The sequence below is a fragment of the Plodia interpunctella genome, chromosome Z, assembly GCF_027563975.2.
Source record: "Plodia interpunctella isolate USDA-ARS_2022_Savannah chromosome Z, ilPloInte3.2, whole genome shotgun sequence".
NCBI classification, from domain to species: domain Eukaryota; kingdom Metazoa; phylum Arthropoda; class Insecta; order Lepidoptera; family Pyralidae; genus Plodia; species Plodia interpunctella.
Genome location: NC_071324.2, coordinates 13,294,642 through 13,316,338, shown reverse-complemented (window position 1 = coordinate 13,316,338; position 21,697 = coordinate 13,294,642). Strand labels below are relative to the sequence as shown.

The 21,697-nt window shown below is 37.6% G+C and overlaps 2 protein-coding genes across 4 annotated transcripts; one reads left to right on the top strand and one right to left on the bottom strand.

Annotated features, from left to right (window-relative positions):
- The first annotated feature begins 611 nt into the window (after nucleotides 1–611).
- On the top strand, nucleotides 612–15,024 carry LOC128683069 (probable 3',5'-cyclic phosphodiesterase pde-5). Of its 2 annotated transcripts, XM_053768286.2 has the most exons (15): nucleotides 612–1,296; nucleotides 5,862–5,949; nucleotides 6,359–6,466; nucleotides 7,319–7,354; nucleotides 7,668–7,789; nucleotides 8,204–8,263; nucleotides 8,821–8,982; nucleotides 9,570–9,734; nucleotides 10,372–10,583; nucleotides 11,138–11,422; nucleotides 11,644–12,208; nucleotides 12,441–12,599; nucleotides 13,030–13,205; nucleotides 13,941–14,133; nucleotides 14,557–15,024. In XM_053768286.2, the coding sequence occupies exons 1-15, from the start codon at nucleotides 1,267–1,269 to the stop codon at nucleotides 15,022–15,024; spliced, it is 2,829 nt and encodes a 942-aa protein (XP_053624261.1). In that variant the 5' UTR covers nucleotides 612–1,266. The 2 variants fall into 2 exon arrangements, 1 of the variants encoding a protein (XP_053624261.1); XR_010370332.1 differs by lacking the exons at nucleotides 5,862–5,949; nucleotides 6,359–6,466; nucleotides 7,319–7,354; ... (9 more) ...; nucleotides 13,941–14,133; nucleotides 14,557–15,024 and adding exons at nucleotides 3,049–4,289; nucleotides 4,835–4,976 and having other exon boundaries at nucleotides 1,021–1,296.
- Nucleotides 15,011–19,012, bottom strand: LOC128683071 (macrophage migration inhibitory factor-like). Of its 2 annotated transcripts, none has more exons than XM_053768289.2 (3): nucleotides 18,832–19,008; nucleotides 17,481–17,656; nucleotides 15,011–16,042 (listed from the first exon to the last, which is right to left on the bottom strand). In XM_053768289.2, the coding sequence occupies exons 1-3, from the start codon at nucleotides 18,937–18,939 to the stop codon at nucleotides 15,976–15,978; spliced, it is 351 nt and encodes a 116-aa protein (XP_053624264.1). In that variant the 5' UTR covers nucleotides 18,940–19,008; the 3' UTR covers nucleotides 15,011–15,975. The 2 variants fall into 2 exon arrangements, with proteins under 2 accessions (XP_053624264.1, XP_053624263.1); XM_053768288.2 differs by lacking the exon at nucleotides 15,011–16,042 and adding an exon at nucleotides 16,344–16,990 and having other exon boundaries at nucleotides 18,832–19,012.
- Between the last annotated feature and the right edge of the window lie 2,685 nt (nucleotides 19,013–21,697).

Here is a 21,697-nt window from a genome sequence, read left to right as displayed (position 1 = left end):
ACTTCGTGGAGTACCTACAAATCGATGGTAAGATCATTGTAACATGAAGTCTAATCGACTAACTTATATTATTGGCATAAATCTGTATTGTACTCGTAAGTGGGCTATGTCTGTACAAAGCCCAATTACAGGAAATATTAAAGAATAATTATTATAGAATTTATGGGACTAATAGAAGCCAAAACAATTTGTTTATAATTTTTGTCTGCATATTTATTCTGTCTGTATACTTATTAGCGCACGCAAAACCTAATCAGACGGCTGTAGTTTGATGTGGTGTGGTTCACAGTTGTATAACGGATATAGGTTTCATTGCGATACTTTGCTGAAAACCCGAGATATTTACAATAATAATATGCAATATACATTTTTTGTCCAAAAAACGGGTAGGAAATATAATTATCTAATTATTTATCCCAAAAATTCCACGGGAGCGACCGGGCGAAGCTACTATTTGTGAACTATTCATCAATGGACCCCCGGATATCGCACTCAAGGAATTTTCGACGCTTATCAGATAGCGTTGAGAGCTCGTCCAACTGATATGAATGCAATAATCAATTTATTCCTAGAAATTGCCAGCATTTAATTTTTATTCAGATTTTATTTAGATTGTGGCATTTAGATTTTATCCGCGGGTAAAATTGTATTTTATTTGGAAACCGAAATAAAGTGATATAAAAATGTCATAGTTATGGCTAGCACTCCTGTTGACTCCCGAGGTTTGACCCTCATTAAAAGCTATCGAAAAGGTGTCATAAAGGATACTTTTACCAAATCACGAGTTTTAGTCATAGATGTATTAAAAATTATTTAATGATTTTTAATACATCTATGGTTTTAACAAATGTTGTGTGACGAAGTTGTCTCTTAAAAGTTATTCACGGGCATTTATTTAGTTATTAAGTATTATTATTATATATTATAGTTATTAATATTTTTATGAGAGGGAGTCACAGCCCGGAGACAAAGGGAACAATCAGTTTTGACACACTTAGCTTTTGGCATAATTGGAGGACGGTAACTGTTATCATTGCGGCCCTGCCTGCGCGCCCGACCCCGCGTATTCTGTTCGCAAGTGATATGATCGAGGCTAAATTGGGACGAGTTGAGTGATTTCAAAGTGCTTTGACTATAAACAAATTTAGTCATAATTTGTGTGGCTCCAGATTACTAGATAGCATTGTTAAATAATAAGCTTAAAGATTTCTGTTCCTTTTGAAAGTCATTTACGTAAAAAAATATTTGTAACAGGACAAATTTACAATGGATTCGGACCATCCTGTAAAAGTAAAGGTACCTAACTCATGTATATACAATGACAACTATTACGGTTGTTCTTGGGTTTACTGTTGAGTTATAAAGTTATTACTATCGGCTTCGTCTATGTCAACGTAATCATAATCATACGTCCTGAGATTAACAAACTGCACAACTAATACATGAACATCTTATATTTTATGGTTTTGAGTAGATTTGTATGTAAATTATTAGATAAATAAATATACAAGAACATATCGTTAGTCCCAAAGTAAGTTCGAGACTTGTGTTATGGGACACTAACTCAATGATACTAGTTTATATGTTGTGTAACATAATACATATCCTAATTATTTTGAAATTTGTAGCCTGTTAGTCGAGACGTGTGTGAGGTGGGGAAAGCTATGGTATACCACTACATTAATATTTACCAGGAAGTCGTGTGTGTTACATTCCACATAATAGCCATGATCCTCTGCCATGTGGAATAAAGAGTTTGACGAGGACGTAGGGAAGTATTCCTCCCAGAAAGATGGACTGTTCTCGAGGAAAAGACGCGGGCGGAGCCGCTTTTAAAAGCTAGGTATTATATAATGAGACCTAGTCTAATGGCCAAAACATTATCGGTATGCATTGTCTCTCGTACAGCAAGTACAACAAACAGGCGAGTTAACTCCAGTGGTTATCTATCCTTTACTAGATTTAAATATTAATAAAAAATCTTGAGCTGTTTGGTGTTCATTCGTATTATATGACAAGGATAGGCTGAGCAATACTATAATTGTTATGCCAAATTTTTTATGAAACTCTCGACGGCTCGAAGTTCGGGAAATTCAGGATACAATGCATATAGTATGAAATTATTTTATCAAATTGTTATTTTTGTAGAAATATCGATACCTAATTTTACTATCGATAGTTGACCTCGTATAATCTACAATATTGATAGAGATTATCTATTTAATTAAAGTTATTATTGACATTCCTGTCGATAAAATTATATTCAATAGTAAAGATCTATATTCCAGATGACCAAGGATAATAAAATCTATTAAGAACAGTCGATGTTTCTGCAACACGGCAGTAAAATTGATAAGTGGTATAGCGCCCCAATTCTTCATAGTCGTATTCCTCTTGGCTGTGAGTCGTGGTCAATACGTGGAAATAAATCACACACAATTACTTTCTTCACTAGAGTAGTTCCATTGCACACACAAAATGATAAATACCAACCATAGTGCAGGTTACTCAACGATATTTTCCTTCGCGGAAACAAGTGGTGTTCGATGAAAACTATTACACATATATGATTCAAAGTTTACAATACTAATTTGATAAATTTTCACCAATAGATAACGTGATTCTTGAGAAAGGTTTAGGCGTAATAATAGTCAAAATATTCTCCTCCTAAGTGTGGTCAAGATGGCCCTAGCTTAACTTTCTGTCATGATGATTATTTAGTAACTTGCAATAAATAACCTATTATTTATTGAAAGTTACATTTAGTTACAAAGAAGCACCCTTCATTTCATTACCACAATGGTATCTTATAACTATAATAAAAGCAATCTAACGAAGAGCGGCCATTCTCAAGGACTCCATAATTGCCTGTGCGATTAGGTTGGCTTAATTGCTGCCATATCAATCATCTGAGCACTGCGAGCCACAATGTAGGGAACATTGTAAACATAGGTACAACCTATAATATAATAAACCTGGAAGTGGGCTATGTCTTTACATTTTTTAATAGCCTTGTTGGGTAAAGGCCTCCCCTTTTGTCTTCCAAAGGTCTCTAACCTGAGCTATTTGTCGCCAACCACGCCGGAACCTGTCTAAATCACACCGCCATCTTGTTCGTGGTCTACCGCGACGCTTGCGCTCTTCGGGAACCCAAGTTGTGGTGATCTGTGCCCACCTCTCTGGCGGCATTTGGCAATCGGATCTCCGCCCAATGCCACTTGAACCTTGCAGACATGGGCGCCATGACGACATGTCTGTACATAATAGATATTAAAGAACAATAATTATGAGAGGGCTTAATTTTTTTGTGTTTCTTCCGTCTGTCTGTATGTTTGTTCGCGCATCACGCAGAGGCACTACTTGCTTCTAGTGAAGATAAATATCGTTAGCAAATTAGATCACGGGTTAAATGTTTACGATTAGGTCACAGTATACATGCGATACAGACGATAAACCTATTTTCAATAACAATTTCATTGTTAGGAGTAAACCAAGAAAGCAATAATCTATGATCTCCATAAATCGTATCCGTCAGAACGGCGGGTGTGTGACTTTCAAAAAATGAAAAACTAACATACTTAATTGTACGGAAAATATATATTGTACTGAAATGAATTTAATGTAATTCGAAAATATGTCTAAATAATGACCATTATATTACGTAGTAAAATCTCAATGGAACTTATAGATTCATAAATATCGTTTAAGAGCATAATGTGTAATAGGGTCATACGTATACCTTAAACTGAATAAAACTTACCTTTAAATTAATTTCAGTACAAACACCGTATATTCATAGTTTATTTTTAATGCTTTTTGGAAGTCATTAAATGTAAGACTACTACGATAGAAACACAGATATAGAACATTACTGAAATGTTCTTGTATCTGTGGACAGAAACAAAAATCTTGCATAATGTACCTATTAATTAAAACTATTTTTGTATCATCCTCTTTCCATAGACTCACATTTATTTTATTATCAAATGTATGCTCATTTTTCTGACAGTATCGACCACATTTCGACAACAAAACCCACAACATTCTAATTCAAAGTTTTAATTGGAACAAATAATTTGTGGCCTCATCAGTCCTGATGATTTAAAATTTATTAAATTATTATTTAGATTATTTTAGTTAGGTATTCGAAATGTCGTCCATTGGTAACAACGCACAAAATTTATCAAAAAAAATGGTAAGTTACAAAACAGTGATGGAGAAGACAATTCATAAAATCACGACAGAGAACATGAAGCACGCAGAAAACTTTATTAGACAGGTGAAAGAACGTAAGTGGTTCATTGCTTTTGTGTTTATATAATGATGTATGAATAATGGGTACCAGATGTTGCCCGTCCGCGATAGCTATATTTGACATCAGGTCATTAACTATATCTATTCAAAATTTCATAAAAATCAGTCCCGAAAATCCGTGACAGATTTTCACATTTCTAAAGTAAGTATGGATTGTGCTTGCCTTTGAACACTGAATCCCGGTCTGAAAAATACATTAATTTGTAACGCTCAATGACCCCCAGATCCAGATATGACCATATATTCTGGACAAACCACCCCTTACCTGACTGAAGTACTTAATTACAAGCCAATACGGATTAGTGGATGCCTACTTTACGCACTAATTGCGTCCTAAAATCGAGTTTGGTCCTTTTTCTGAACATTTTGTCAGCACGAGTGACACAAGTTGGGAATCGTAATTCCGATTTCCTACTCCTGTGCTGTCTGTACTGTCCTATTTCTGATATTCTTTTATATGATAAGTCTAGTCCAAATAACTGTAAATATGTAGAAAGTTGATTCAAGACCTTTGTTCCAGCCAATGTGATCGATGATTCCAAATTTTCCGACGCGAAAATAAAACCATGGTCATCGTCAAAAAATTCCGACCTGAAACTCAAAGCGTGGACATCATTGAAAGACTTAGCTGCTGTCGACTACTCAACACTGAAAGTGACTTTGGGAAAGTTCGCTTCTGAACAAAATGCTAGGCTCCTGGACCTGTCCGTAGCCTGTGCGATCAAGGGAGAAAAGCTGGTCAGCGCCCTGGCCGCGGCAGTCAGCGCCTTCAGAGATGCGATGAAGAAATAAGTGTTTCACATTGGATTTGTAATTAAAATATAAATATTCAATAAAAAATTATAAAATGCCACACTTTCTATTATTTCCCATGTTTATTGTTACCTGTAATTATGCGTTAAATATAGCATAATCTTGTGAAGCTACTGTTAATCAAATCGCGACAAAACGTTTTGAAAAAGAATACCTAAAAATGTCTCTCTTATCCTTGATGTCCTATAAAAAGTTTCATATATATATATAAAAAAGGAGAGATTTAACCGTAGATAAATGAAATATGACTTAACCGATAGACAAGTGTTTCATATTGGGAACTAGATTTTATGTTCTTTAGGGAAAATCTTTTAGTATTAAATGCGAAAAGATGTTTCTTTTCGCATTTAATACTAAAAGATTTTCCTCTCTCCGTGCAGTAAATCGTTCACGAGGTCCGTCGTTGGAAAGCGATCTGGATACACAATTAGGTTATGCTTTTCGTAATAATCCAATCTCATGGGAACTGGTGCGATAAACTTGTACCTTTTCACCCACATTAACACAAACTAAAAACAAAGCAAGAAGCTTGTAACAATGCGTCATACCTCATTTGTCCTGAGACATGTTTTATATAAATGTTTTTATTATAATATTGATCAGATAGATTAAAAAAAAAATTTAACCAGACGTAAAGATGGAAAGTATTTATATACCACCGTTTTTGACGTCAAGAAGTGATGTATACTATCATCGTAAGTTAAATGTTGATTTGAATCACAATGTGTTCCCAGCCGTCGCTGCGCCCGCGGCCGCCGGCACAGGCAAAGTCGCCCGATCCCCAGCATCTGCCTCCTATTTCACGTGTTTCTACACCTACTGGTAAGCATTATCACCTCTCTCTTTCGCTCCTCTGTCCGCGTCCTCACCTACAAATCGTTGAAGCTTATTGAAGTTAAAGCTGACCATGGTCAGCTTTCCTGTTCTTCGCCACTTCGCACGGTCCTTAGCACTCTTAGTTGTCAGATCATTAACCTGTTCCTTGACTACAGCTAACCAGTACTTTTTGGTAAACCTTATGAAGATAAGGTTGAAGGCGGGTCACTAAATATACAACAAACGGACGTACATACTTAAAGAACCAAAACTCGTAGAACAAACATTAGCTTAGTACAAAATTAGTTGTAAAAAGTCGACCGTATGGAAAGTTTAACCTGCATGGCCTTTTCTTCCACGGTATTAGCGGCGAGTTTCCAATGAATTTCATAAGTAATTTTTATTTACGTTTCAGGCGATTCAGAAAAGCAGCTGTGGTCCCGCTACCACCTCGGCTGCGTGGCCAAGAGCTCTCCCTACTTAGACTGGTCTGCTCGCAAGGCTCTGAAGAAGAGATCGTCAAGTATGTATTTAAGTCCCTTTATCTCTCATCTGAGCTTGTTTTTGTGCATCTTGGGCTACGACGTCATGAAGCGCGAATACATTTTTAAATTTCAAAAATTCAACGTTGATTTTACGATATGTCAGACTTTAAGCATTTTATCTATCTTTTGCGCCTGATAGAGTTCATTCCTTAGTCGTTCTGTACGACGTCCACAGACGGACGAGGAAGCATTTGCTGCTATAAATGATGGAGTAGTATCAAATGTAATCTCGAAAGTATACAAATACTGATTATTACTTGAAAAATCTATACAGGTAATGCATTACTAGGATTAGGTTGCACATTGTCGGTCAATGTTCGCCCGAGAATACCACATTCTTTGATAATTGGTATTCCTTCTCGTATTTCCCTCTCACCATTCTCTAAAGTGACTTTGACTAAGATTACAATAGTAGCTTTTCATCATATGTTCATCATATGTATAGGTAATGTAAGTTTCGAGGTGATTTGATGGTCAGTCTATTAACGATTCAGGATACCTCCACATTGTCGCCGAACTGAGATGTCCACGTGATGCGCGACCATTGCGTAGTATGTATGAGTGTTCTTATTTACAGCAATGAAAGTTCAGCAATATATACCGAATCCGCCAAAGAGCGGCGAACACTTTGGCGACCGTGTGCAGCCGGTGTACCAGACTGAATGCCTCGCCGCACTCCTATAAACATTTTAATAACTATTGTAAAACGAACGAACTGCGTAATGTTTTTACACGATTTTTTTGGAACGCGTCTGATGCTAATAGAACATGATCTCTTTAAAAACCATAAAACTTTCGTTAAAAGTTTATTTTTTTTAAACTTATTGCAGATAAAGTACGCACTCCAACAAATGACACATTAAAAGGTATGTTGAATTATAGTAATCATTTCCATGCTCAATTTAATATTTTTGAGTCAAATATCGTTGCTGATTGTAATGATGAGTTGTCTGCATAATATCGTTCAGTTGTTGGACCTGAACGAAAGAAAATATAGAAATAACTGCGCCCAAAGCTCCGTCGTCCTTCATTACGTTTACGTCTGTCAACGGATCAACGCGGAATAATTCAGATAGTCAAAGCTGTGGAAAACAACGGAGCGGCAATGGGCTGCGGCGACGCAACGGAAGACGATTGAGCCCCGGGTCCTGACGCACGCCTGTTTAATGCGTTTTGCAGATGAGGGAGAAATAGCGAACTATTTGGACCGACACCGCGACTTCCTCGAGGCGTACGTGATAAAGAAGATTCCTCCAGAGGACATAGAGAGATGGCTGCTGCAGAAACTAAAGCTGACGACTGTGAGTAAAGACAGTACTTCGTAAGAAAATCGATATGAAAAGTGCCCTGCTGCGTACTATTCTAAATGTGCCCAAAATTTTATCAAAAGACGTCCTGTAAATGTTGCGTGAAAAACAACAACTATTTCATTCAAAATTGGGGCCAATAAAAAGACAGTCGGTATTTGTGCCATGAATCAAACAACACTAACGCTCACATGCAGACTTCATGTAGCTTTATCCCATATTTTTAAAGCATCGTGTAAAAAAAACCTCTTTTTTTACACAACACGTGCACGATATGTCAACATGGGGACGCAATGACGTGGTACGCGTTATATATTATATTACACGGTAGCCCCCCAATCGGTGGTGAAACATCAAATTGTATATATTCCCAAAGTTAAATTAATACGAAATATGTTTAAATTATAGGTAAATGGTCAAGCCCTGCAACTTAGTAACGCTAAGACATCGAGAAAACTTACTTTTATGGTAAGATGATATACTTTCTATCCTACAGTCATCAGTCCAGGTGCTGATAATAACTACGATACTAGGTTTACTGCCTCCCATACATTTATCATTGATTAGCTTTTGTCCGCGGGTTCGCCCGCGTGTATTTCCCGTCTAAACAAAATAAAATCTGTTATTTCATTGCATTTTATTAAAGTAATCTAAACAACTGTGAAAACCACATCAAATTCCATCCAGCTGTCTTTCCGTGACGCGCGAAAATAAAATAAAAATTGATTTGGCTTCTATGAAATCAGCAATTTTCATTGCAAGTGCAAAAGTTCGGCGAACTGTTTGCCGATAGTGCGTCGGCATAATTTACGGTCTATGGGGCAGTTTATGAGCCGACCACGAGATGGCACCAATGCCAACTCCACACTCGCGGACCAGTTCGCCGAACTTTTGTAAGTGTGAACATTGAACGTTAATAAATATGAATAAAGTTAATAATTTTTTTATTTCATATGATCAATCAACTATTTAACTATGTGAATACAGCCTTAAGTCAACACAATGCCACATATATCAAATTTCAGGACCATATGGACAAGCTGCAGGAGAAATCGTCTGAATACGAGCTTGTGTGGGAGTTGGCAGGCTCTGTCACCGCCGCCGTCGGGGTGGACGTGTACCGGCTTTACAAAATCAGATCACACCAACCCGGCGTCGTGCAGTACTTCGTGGTTGATAATGACAAAGTAAGTGCTTCATTTATGTCGGTCATCTAGGTGCAGGTGTCGTAATGATTTTCTTATTTATCATTCGCTCACTCCTGGCTGTAGCTGGATCGTAATTGAACTTCGATCGTTTAATTTTTTTATCATTTCGTTCAACTACTAACATATTGTGTCTATATGAGAAACATGTTTTTTGACAACGGCGGTTTTTCTTTTCGTTTGTCTCTATTTTCGCAAGACCGATGTTAAAAAATACGGTAATTGAGGGCTACGACAATGATGGCCCGGAAGTGCGGGATTGTGGTGTGTCGTCCCGTGTGCAGTAAAACTTTGGTGTCCCGGAATTCACAAATACTAAATTTGTGAGACAATTATTTTAAATAGTTCGCCAAAGAAAGCCAAATATTGTACCCTGCCTTAATATTATAAACAAATTAATTACATCTATGTAGAACTATTTAAGACAGTAAACAATCTGGCAACCTTCTACAACCTAGCTGAAATTATTAGCGCGATAGCCTTAGAGTTATTTTTGTATTACCGTGTCACTGATATCGCGATGACAAGTAGTATAATATGTTTTAAACCAAGAATTTTCCATTGTACAGAACGAAAAAAAAAGCCTGAAGATCGCGTTTGCTCGGGCGGAGTCGGAAACGGCAGCCTGTATCATCGAGATGGCTCGGGCAGGTGTGCCCAGACGGCTGGCAGTCCCATGCTCGTCAGGCTTCCCGGGGTTACCTACGTACAAGATGTGCAGGACTAAACATAAGGTACCACCTAAGTTTGCTTACTTACAATTACAAGCCTTGCACGGTTCGTTTATTGATTTGTTTGGGTCAAATTTAGCATGAATAATGGATTTATTGATTTTTGGAACACATATTCGAAATTCAAATATATTCACCATACCATAAATAAATTCATCCAAATAAAAAAAGTCATAATTAAAATTTGCCATGTTTGCAATTTTTTAGAAACTGAAATGATTATAGGCATAAAAACAGATCCGTCTGAACTTCAGAATTACACCTGCATTAATTTGACAAGCAATGTTTTCAAAACCCAATGTTTTATAAAGATTATTAAGGCTATGGTTTACAATGTCTTTGCCGCTCTTTGACGCAAACCTCTTACATTGCTTGTTTTATCATAAGCTCTCATACAAGCTACGTTCGTGCATTCACGTCGACATCTGAATTCGGCGCGTGTAGCCGGCATTAGGGCTTGGGGGGTAAATAATAGATTTTGCACCATTTTCATAGGAGTCATAGTTGACTTATCGCAAATGCAATAAATATCTTCCAGCCTTTACCTACCTATGCCTTTGGATGGAAAGAGAAATAAGTAACTAAAAGTAGTAAACATTTGTAACTATTATAGAGAGATGAACTCCGAAACAATTTCCAGAAAGATCCGAAACCGGTGATGTACCAGCCGATGCGGTCGGGCGCCACGTGGTACGTGGTGGAGATGTGGAAGACGGCCGGCTTCCAGAAGGCGGACGAGGAGTGGAGCGCGCGCCTGGTGCTGTGGGGCATGTTGGCCGTGCACTACCGCGCGCTCCACGCTGAGAACGTCAAGGAGCGCAATATGTCCGACTTCCTGCTCGACGTCGTCAAGTAACATCAATTATTAATTTTTTTTCTCATCTGATTGTTTCCTCAGCCAATCGTCGGAGTGTCGGAGCCCGGAGCCCGCTTTCCTACGATTTCGTCTCCACTTCACACGGTTGTCGGAATACCTAGTTGTCATACTATTGATACGTATAAAATGCTATGTCCCGAGGGTTGACATCAGGTAGACCGTAAAATAATAGCAGAATCTTTAACATTTTAAGATTCACTCTGGACTTTGAGGCCATAAAGTTCTGAACGTAATCGGAAAACATGCGATGAGTGAGAGATGGCATTTATTCACATTGAAATTTTTAAATTAAACTGAAAAAAAAAATCCACATTACTATTAGATTAGCACAGAAGTAAGATTACAGTTGATTATTAAGTAGTCAATTGAAAATGACTGCGTGATAAATGCAGTTTATTTTAATCATTATAATTATTATTAATAGATTAGTATAAACTTCACCCCGAGCCCACTGGAACCCTATCTATGACTATATTTCACGATTTACTGCGCTTAAGATTAAATAGTACTTACTTAATAATTATTTCAGAGCGATATTCGAAGAAATGGTTTCCCTGGACCAGCTGATAAAGCGGATCTTGGAGTTCGCTCAGCGTCTAGTCAACGCCGACCGAGCGTCTCTGTTCCTGGTCGACTACAGGAGCTTCGAGCTGGTCTCCACAGTCTTCGACCTCAAATTCGAGCGCGGGCAGGACCGGGACATGGAGAAGAAGGAGATCAGGATACCCATAAACAGAGGCATCGCTGGACACGTGGCTTTGTCCGGGGAAACCATGAATATTCCAGACGCGTATTCTGATTACAGATTTAACAGGTTGGTAATTTGTATCTGTACTTACTTACAAGCTTCTTCTACCCGCGTTTTCGCTGGCGTGAAGATCTCATCTACCCTATATCCTTCTTCGTAATTTCTCACTATATTTACGTGAAATTTCCAGATGAGAGTATTAATAAACAAACTTACTTTTGTCATTTATAATTTTTATAATTAGGATTAGCAATGATTTTGTAAAGTGTATTGATTTTATTTTACAGAGAAGTTGACGAAGCAACTGGGTACAAGACAGTCAGTATACTTTGTATGCCGATAAAGGTGGAAGGCAAGGTGATTGGTGTCGTCCAGATGGTCAACAAGCGCTCGGAAGAGAATTTCGGTCACGAAGATGAAGTGGCCTTTGAAATATTCTCCACATTCTTTGGATTGGCGCTTCACCACGCTCGCTTGTACGACAGGATTATGAGGAAAGAGCAGAAGTATAAAGTAGCGTTGGAAGTACTGAGCTACCACAACACTTGTAGAGAAACCGAAGTGCAAGCGTTGTTTGCTGAGAAAGGTTCAGTCGATGTTGATTTGGATGATTATTATTTGGATCCTTATGGTTTGAATGAGTTTGAAAAATGTCAATGTGCACTGACTATGTTCAATGAGCTGTTCGATATGAGCTCGTTCGATGTGGTGACTGTGACGCGGTTCATCCTCACAGTAAAGAAGAATTATAGAACAGTTCCTTATCACAACTTTGACCACGGTTGGGCAGTCGCGCATGCTATGTATGTCATTTTGCGAAGCGATGATAAAAAACGATTTAACTACAAAATGGTAAGAATAGTGAAAAACTTTTGATCTAGATAAAAACTTACCTCCTTATAGTGCAATGGGTAAACCTTTCTACGCAGAAGCGCCTTAGAGTAGGACCACTATATCTCCTCTCGTGGATGTTTTCGAGGCGACTAAGAAACACAAAGCTTTGGCAGCTGATAATATAACAACAGTATTCCCAAAGAGTTTTGCCGAAGGCTAGTGGTTGTAATTGAATTTTATGGTTGTACAGCGCTTGGCCCTGTTTGTGGCGTGCCTGTGCCACGACCTGGACCACCGCGGCTACACCAATAAGTACATGAGCGAGACAGCCTCCCCCCTCGCCGCCATGTACTCCACGTCTACGCTGGAACACCACCACTTCAACATCACCGTCACTATACTGCAGCAGGTGGGTAATGCTCGTGTTTCTGGATAGTTTGTGTATTGACACAAACTATCCAGAAACACTTGAAAACATTGTTTAAATTATCGGTATAGAGATAATTTAAACCTTTAGTTTCTTTCGTTCCTCTCTTTTTTGACATGGAAAATTTCCCTTAGGTATGTACTTATAATTTAAATTCCACTCTATAATTACGTAAACCCGGCTGATGTATTACAGGCCGACTGCCTGACGACAACCCTCTTTGGGAATGCCTTAGGATAGGTACGGTTCTATCCTAAGGCACCACCACAATAGTGTACTGTCCCAAATATTTATCCACTCATTAATGGACTATAGCGCAGAACAGAAGACTCTAACGCTCTCTTGTTACGATCGCTAAGATCCACTGAGCCACAGGAGTAGGAAGTAGGTACCTAAGTAACGTCACCTACAGGACGGGCACAACATCTTCTCACACATGTCCGGCGAGGACTATAAGGAAATCCTGGGCTTCATCAGGCAAGCTATCCTGGCGACCGATCTCGCTGCCTTCTTCCCCAACCTGGACAAGATGAAGGAACTGCTCAAGGAAACTGAGACTCGCTTCGACTGGGACCTCACGAGCCACAGGTGAAGTAACATACATTTACAAAATAGTGACTGATATGAATTGATACTTGGTAATTTTTTTAAAGTGAGACATGATATTTTTAGATTCCATAAGTTCTAGTAGCATCAACAGTTCCATGAAAACTGCTTACGATCTCAGAAAATAATGATTTATCAATAGCGGGAAAGAGGGGTGGGATTAGTTGCTATTTGGGGCGGGAAATGGCACGGGACACGGAGACAATACTGACTTTAACCAAATAACTTTACGAGTTCTGCGAGATAAAATATTAGCTGAAATTTTATATAAGAACATTATTAATATTTTATTTCTTCAGTAAGCTAATAAAAATATTTATATAACAAATAAAAAACATTTTTCATCATGAAGACCTATAAATGAAAGGTAAAAGTTTCACGCATTAAAAATATCGCCTGAATTTTTTGGGCGAAATGGAAACCTTATATTTTTAGTAATTTATTTTGTGCTTTTCTTTTTGATTTACATATATACCATATAATATACATGACATAAGTCAGGGTTCAATAGTCAATTTTAACTTGATTTTCATACAAACTTACTTCCAACCTATACCCACTTTTGGTGGGTGATTTTTGACAAGTAGCCTATTGTATAAGAGGGTAAGCATAACGTATTTGAAAAAATAGCAGTTTAGCCGTGAAGGCGGAACAAACAGTTTTTCGCGTTAATAATATTAGTATCTATGGATATTAGTACGGGTCATTATCCATTAGAGATCTGGCGATGGCGATATCCATGACGGCAGCCGACCTGTCGGCATCTGCCAAGCCCTGGGACATTCAGAACAAGACCGTGAGGGTAATCTTCGAAGAGTTCTACGACCAAGGAGACAAAGAAGCCGCCGCGGGCCGGTCTCCCATCCCGATGATGGACAGGACCAAGCCGGAGGAGCAACCCGCTAGTCAGGTAAACGTTTAATTGTCAGTTCAATCAATAGTCTTTTTATATTATTAAGCAAGCGAGAGATGGGTAGTCGTCACTGCAGTCTATGGACGTCTATACAACCAGGTATATTTCTTTCATTTTTGTAAGTCGCTTTTGCTATGACATATCGCCATATAGTAACGCAGTAGTATTACAGTCTTCTCATATCTGAGTGCATTCTTACTTTCTTCCACGGTCGTAAAACACCGGATCATCAACCTTGATATTTCAACGTTCTTGAAAGGTTGACAACGTTCCTGTTTTGCCCCGGGTATTGGAGTTATTCCTGGGCAGCGGTCAGCGATCCTATCGTTTGCCGCCCTTTCCTATAAAACATGTACAAAGAGACTGTATCTACAATTCATCGGTGTGGAAATTAATAAATAAAGACGTCACCTTTTCCAGGTTGGGTTTCTGAGCCAAATCTGCATACCATGCTACACAGTGCTCAGTAAAATCCTACCCAGCACCAAGCCCATGTACGCGATGGCAATAAAAAATCTGCACAGATGGAAAGCCAGGGCTGACAGAATAGCTTTGAACGCCATTGATGATGTAGAAAAAGTTAAATTAAAACAATTGACAGATGATCCAGAGACTGAAGAACTAACTGAATTAGAAGGGAAAGTTTCTATAGTCGATTCTTCTGTAGTTGAAGATATTGTTGAAAGTCTAGCCGCGAAAGACGGGAATGTCCTGGAACCAGTTGAGGCTCTTCGTAAGGCTGCTACTCCTTGGGAAGAAGAAATGGAAGAGGACAAAAGAGTTAGTAAGGAATTTTGGAAGAATATAGACGAGGCTTGGGTAAGCGACGAGGGAGTCGTAGTTAAGGCGGTAAACAGGGCAAGTGGAGACCAAATGCAAGGAACATAATTTGTATTTCGATAGACACAGGTATATTATTACCGCAACCATTCGCAATTAGCGTAACAACTTACGTCATTATTTATTACAATATTTGATGTTTGAATTGATGCACAAAAATACTAAAATATAAACAATTAATTATATTATATTACAACACATAATTTCATGCAGTTTACATTCATCGTAGGTAATATTAGATATAATTAATATTCAAGTCTCTTATTCAATAAATAACACCTTTGTGACGTAATGTTGTTTAAAAAGCAGGTTATTTATTAAAGAGGAGTTAAATAATTAAGTACTAGTTCTTATGGTAATAGGAGTTAGAAGCGACAGAATAAATAAGAGTGAACAATTCTAGTATTGATGGCCAAGATCTTCGGATTGCTGAGCCAGCGGAGTTATAAGTAAGTTAAGTTTTGAGTTATACCTCATATAATTTCTTTGTCTTCTATACCACCATATAATTGACATATATAAATGGTTATATGATCTAACAAGTAATATTTGTTGTTTTCCCTTTTACGATAACTTATAATGAAATAATGTTTAATATAGGTATGTCAGTAGCATGAGGTAAGAAAGATTTTTACGTAAAAATACATATAAGTTTCTGAAATTAAAAAAGTTTTCAAGTACATAAATAACACATGATCATAAGTAAAAAAAAAATACAGAGCTAACCCTAAGCCGTGTTTGCTCGAACGGAATTAGCGAATTCATTGGCGAATTTGAGCTTTGCCTTCGTACATAATTATACTAGTCTATATTGTAGATCTAATCTAAAAAACTATCGCTCAGCAATTTCGATGTTACATGTATGAGTTCAAAGCTTAAATTCGCCGTCGCGGAATTCTGTCGAAATGTGTTAATTACGCTCATCCGAACATAGCCTTCTGGATTACACGCTTGTTACTTGTCAGCTGGGGCCGGCGATGAACTTAGCGCACGTATCATTCATGCATGGGTTATCCCTCCTCTGCCGATGTTCGACCCATGTACGTCGTAAAATGATATAAAAAATCTGAAACCAAAGTCAAAGATTTTTTAAGGTAAATTTTTTATAGTACTTTAGCCCCGTGAAGTTGTTGATATCATCTTATCATTCCACAACATTTACGTATTCTCTATAAAGTCACCGCTTGATCGATTGTGTTCATCCTCAGTCAAAATTCGAATAGAGCTGACATAACTATTTAGAAAAGGACCACAATGTTGAATTTGCAAAATCTTGGATTTTCCCTTAGTTTTATAAGCTTTGTCTTTTATGATAAGATACTAGATGTTAAAACACTTTTAGGTTACTGAAATAAATAAAAGATTGCTTAGTGTTTTGTATTTATTGCTTTTAAGATTTGTATTTAAGGAAAGATAATTAAACTGCAATGTACACAGAGCCAGGCGAACAATATTAAGGGCCTTCGTAATAGACGTCGGCTGCGTGCGGCGGGAGCACGCACCGTTCTTGCTGCGTCGCGCTTCGTTAGTATTTTTGGTCTCTTTCTTGTAAAGTTGCATCATCAGATTTCCAATTTTCCGATTTCCAAATTTTTTTTTCGATGGTTCAGTAAGTTCACTTTCAAAAATGTTGGACCAAACAAATCAAACTCATAGGTACTAATTTTGAGAATGAAGAAGCTACGTTTTAAAAAATTTAAAAAATATATAATAAACTTCGACTGCGTGAGAATCGGAGTCCAGATGGACTTGAAAAAAAAAACAATTTTGCAAATTGCCAAGAGCCACGGGCCCTCTGCCTGCCGCCGCGCAGCTAGCCCGAGCCCTGCAGAATCACCGCTAATATTCTATTGGCGCTGATACTATCCAGCCGAGCGTGACCCTCGCCCTCTTAGCGCAGGCCCTTATGTAATCTAAGTTCGGTTATTTTTTTTCAGCTGGTTGTAAATATTCGAGGGTAATGCCTCCCTTGCCGATGTTGTATCCTTTCATATCATAGTAAGATATAAAGAATCTGTAACAATTACAGTATTGTAGTATCGTGATGACTTAAAACACCTTATTCTTTGCTTTTACATTTTATCCACATAAGAGATATACCTATGTATCTATGTCGGTATGTGAAAAAAATATGTAGGACTTATCAAGTGTATAAAACTTTTTCAATTGTTGAGGAGAAATCTAATAATAGAGATCATTGTTTTTTAAATCCGCATACAATAGTTATGAATACGGAAAAGAGTAGAAGGACAGACGCTAGACGAATAAGTCCTCCAACTAGCTATAATTTTTTATTAGAAATTTGAATGCAGAGACGAGGTCCAAGACGTTTTGAGAACTGGCTAAAAAGGTCTACGAGTCTACCGCGGACTGTTGGTTCTGTCTACATAGTTGTATAATTTATTATGGTTTTGTATGGCCGTATTTATAATGGTGCTTTATAATTCGTCAATTATAACGGGCCATTACGACTCGTTAAGAAAAAATAGCAAAATTACTTTTACCTGTCAGGATTGACGCCGATTTCCTTTTGCATAAAAGCAGAGAGCTCCTTGACGACCAGCTTGTTCTCCTCTGGCCCGACGTGGCCGATGGACTCTAGGGTGGCGACGGCTCCGGGGGCTGTGTTGTCCCCTCCGAATCCCACCTGGCAGTCCCCGCAGATCACGCACGAAAATTTCTGCAAACAGCCAGGAGACATGACCATAAAGATGACAGAGTAGTTCTAGAATATTCTCCTTCATGTCGCCTGCGAAACAGTCAAACCTTGTACCCACAAAACAAAGAATTTGGCGTGACATCCTAATATTTAGTATTTAATAGCCGGAAAGGTCCTTTTTGATGCTAGGGGAATTAATGGTAGATACAAATCCAGAGGGAACCCTTCAAATTTACAAAGAATCGTTTGGTACGTCCATTGAAATGGGGAGACGCCAGTCAGTTCAAATCCTGTTGAGAACTAATAGTTTGGATGAACTACGTTATTCTTTTTCTGTCCAGGATTCAGGGTCTTCAAAAACTTCAAATGGGATTTTAGAACTTTTGACTCGCGAGAAGTAGTATACGTAAGATTAGTAGAGTGGACAGAGTCAATGGACAGGCGCACAACACAGTGATCCTAAGTATAAGGGTTCCGTTTTTACTTTTTGAGGTACGCAATCCTAAATAGATGAAAGATCGCAAATACCTACATTGGAAAAATTCGCATTGCCGTTTGTCATTCATTATTGTAATCAGTTTTCCTGTATATATACCACGGCTAAAGCCGATAAACCTACCGTTTACTAATTGAGAACAAAGTTCGTATTAGTGTATTCGAAGTCCAAGCATTTATGCGAAAATTAATGAGCATTTAAATTTAAAATATGAAGGAATTCTCTAAAAACGTATTGACGGTGTTGGTCCTTATCATGCCAGAAGTGCTAATCTATTATTGTTTTTTTTCTTTATATAAATTTACATAAAAAATAATTATTTTCATTCATCACAATTCAAATTCGTTCTTCGTCTGGTCAGTTACATAATTCCTTTCCCGAAATTTTCAAGGTATTCACAGTTGCACGAATAATCCGCTCGAAGCTACACCAATTCTAGTAATTATATTAAAATTATATTATGAAACTAGCTTTTGCCCGCGGCTTCGCTCGCGTGGATTTCCCAAGGGAATATTTATTTTTTCACGATGACAGGTACCATATCCTTCTCCGTAGTTCTCTACTACATGTATGCAAAATTTCACGAAGATTGGACAAGCAGATAAAGGGCGAAGAGGTAACGAAAAACCTACTTTCGTATTTATAATATTGGTTGAGATTGGGACATATTAAAAAAAAAATGATATGTAAAACGACTCACTTCTGCCGACTTCCTCACAGTTCTGACTAGGACCGGAATAATCTTATTGCAGAAATCCTCAGGGATCTGGTTCTTGGGCACATTGGTCAGAATCCTGAGATTCGGCATCTTGGTCGAAATGTGCTGTCTTCTCGGCGCCTGCGATAACTCTGCGACTCCCGTGATAACAGCACTGATTACTAGTATTATCACCAGTGCGTGTTATCGGAGAGACACGGAAAGAACTGTCTCCGTTGTTCAATATTATAAAAATTCGAATCCCTACTAATATTATTAAATGCGTCTGTCTGTTAAGCTTTCATGGCTAAACTGCTGGGCTGATTTTGATAAAATTATGAACAAATGTAATTAATGACCCGAGGTTAAATATAAGCAATAAACATTTATTACGCATCTTTTATTGTATTTTGTTAAAATATTTCATTATCAAAGCTAATAAGGCTCTAATTGAACGTTTTAATGCTATTTTAGTGAAAAGTCATGACAACACTTCTTAAAGTAAATTTGTGTATAAGGATCTAAATGTATCTATTAATTGTAAAAAAATTACAAGACACGTTGCGGATTATGATAAATCTTATGAATATACACATATATAAATGGATACGTTTATAGTTTGATTCCACACTACACCCTTCGATCCTCGAGATAATAAACACAGTTGAACAATAACGGGACCGCAATCCGATCGGCGCGTGGGATCTGAAAGGTTAAGCGGAGGTTGTCATCACTAGGAGTTTGTAGCAACTTGAAAAATGCGATTCCAATAGTTACATATTGACTAAGATGAATAAGAACAAGAATTAGTTGCGCAACAGACAATGGGAGCACCACTGGTTGCCAAACTCGAGGCGCCACCTTCGGTCTCATCATTGTTGCAACACATTTTATGCTCAATATTTTTTACTAAATATTATTGGATTCACTACAACATATTATAATTATGCTTTTGTAATAATACTATTTTGGTGTGACGGTAGACGGTCAGTAAAGGGAATCCCACGAAGAACTTCTAGCTTGAAGGCATCAGGCAGCTACGCATTGGTAACATAGTTTTAAGTACTACCAACACTGGTTACTTGAAATAAAAATTATTCATTCATTCATAGGTGGGTACACCCTGGGCTTTCAAACATTGGGACTAAAAAGGCAACATTGTTAATTTATTGTGATGAAACAACATGTAATAATATTATTTAATGTTTATTTGAGACGTTATCACCGCTATCTGGAGTGTGAAGTGACGCGGGTTGTTTTGCTTGGAGATACGACAATATCAATAATTCTAAGATAAAACTTCAATTTTGGTGAAATCTGTATACTTTAAATCCGGGAAAGAATTTAGTACAGTAGAAAAAGACAAGGTGTATACGATGCAATTAAATTGCGAAACTTTAAAAAACTATTTATATTTATTTAAAGCCACTGGTGTCCGCCCTTCATTCTTTAACTATAAATTATAATGTATTAAAATATATCTAGGTATATCAGTAGTGTCAGATACAGGTGTCTGACTTGCCACCATCTTGTAAAAAGCGTAAATTTTCTCTGAGATTAAACCCCAATGGAACCATGGCGCGCTGTGTGGAGTTCCGTGGTCTGTCGAGCGTTCCTTCTCGCGCATCCACATTTTTCATGATAACACATTGTTATCAGGAATAGACACTCTAATAGAGATATATCAAAGTGGCCGGAACTGATATCAACAGATTGCTAATGCGAACTATATTATTAGAGAAACTCGACACCAATGCAAGTACGATGCGGCATGAATGTTCCTTTCCCTCAATTTTACAATACACCTTTCCCAAAATATCCCTTCCACGTACTACTGTAACCTATCCTACTAGATATAAGATAATTTTTCAATGAAATTATTTTTATTCGACTGCAAAGGAAGGATTTACATAATAAAGGTATCGTTGGATTCGTCTTAGCAGCCCGAGGTGACCTTAATAAAATAACAAAGTTAGCGGCAGAACAACGCCATTGGACTTGGTGAAAACCTTTTTTTTTTAACACAGCAATATGGATATTTGTAATTTTTAAATTTTGCTTGCCAATGTCGATATTGTCTAATTTGTATAAATTTTTGGCTTAAACCTCTGCGTCATAAACACATCGTGTGTTATATTTTCTTTCGGACAACATATTTGTCTCAAACTTGTGTCATAAAGTTACTTATCGTCTGAAGTAATATCCTATTGGTCAGTGCAATTTACTCCACATCTGGTCCTCCGGACAACGAGCGTTCCGACCCTGTGTCATGACACAAGCTGAGGAAGAATGTAGAAAGGCGCGTAAAATTATATTAGAGAAATGTGTTGTTTTTACCTATATATTGTTATTTTATAGTCAACGCTTTGACCTACTCATATTCGTTTCAAATTCGCCCCTTTTACCTCGGCATAAGGTCCATGCAAGCGGGGTAACTGGACTATTTGACATGCGGTTGACCTGTACCATGTTTTATGATTCAAATAAATTATGTTATATTCTGAAATGTCTATAACTAGCGGCCCGTCCCGGCTTCGGTAGGATAAAAACATAATAAATTATACCCCTAAAACCTTCCTCAGGACTATCTATTGGTGATGATATTCCACTCTATCTATTGGTGAAAACCGCATGAAAATCCGTGTAGAGTAGCTTTTGAGTTTATTACGAACAGACTGACAGACGCGGCAGGGAACTTTGTTTTATAATAATGTCATATGTCATATCTTTAGAAATGAACTTTTGGAATACTTACCTCTTTTTACATTTAAATACCGTTTAATTTAGCGGGTGCAAGATTGCTGTCTGCGTAGAGTAGGTATCTCCGACTATAAAATTATTAAGTAATTCTATTTCTAGATTCTAGACA

Excerpts from the sequence above, each read along its gene's own strand:
- LOC128683069 (XM_053768286.2), top strand. The coding sequence starts at position 1,267 with ATGGATTCGGACCATCCTGTAAAAGTAAAG. Across the intron at positions 7,355-7,667 it reads AACAAATGACACATTAAAAG|ATGAGGGAGAAATAGCGAAC; the intron begins GTATGTTGAATT and ends TGCGTTTTGCAG. Across the intron at positions 14,134-14,556 it reads AGGAGCAACCCGCTAGTCAG|GTTGGGTTTCTGAGCCAAAT; the intron begins GTAAACGTTTAA and ends CACCTTTTCCAG.
- LOC128683071 (XM_053768288.2), bottom strand. The coding sequence starts at position 18,939 with ATGCCGAATCTCAGGATTCTGACCAATGTGCCCAAGAACCAGATCCCT. Across the intron at positions 17,657-18,831 it reads CTGTGAGGAAGTCGGCAGAA|AAATTTTCGTGCGTGATCTG; the intron begins GTGAGTCGTTTT and ends GGCTGTTTGCAG. Across the intron at positions 16,991-17,480 it reads ATCGGCGTCAATCCTGACAG|ATTCTTTATATCTTACTATG; the intron begins GTAAAAGTAATT and ends TAATTGTTACAG.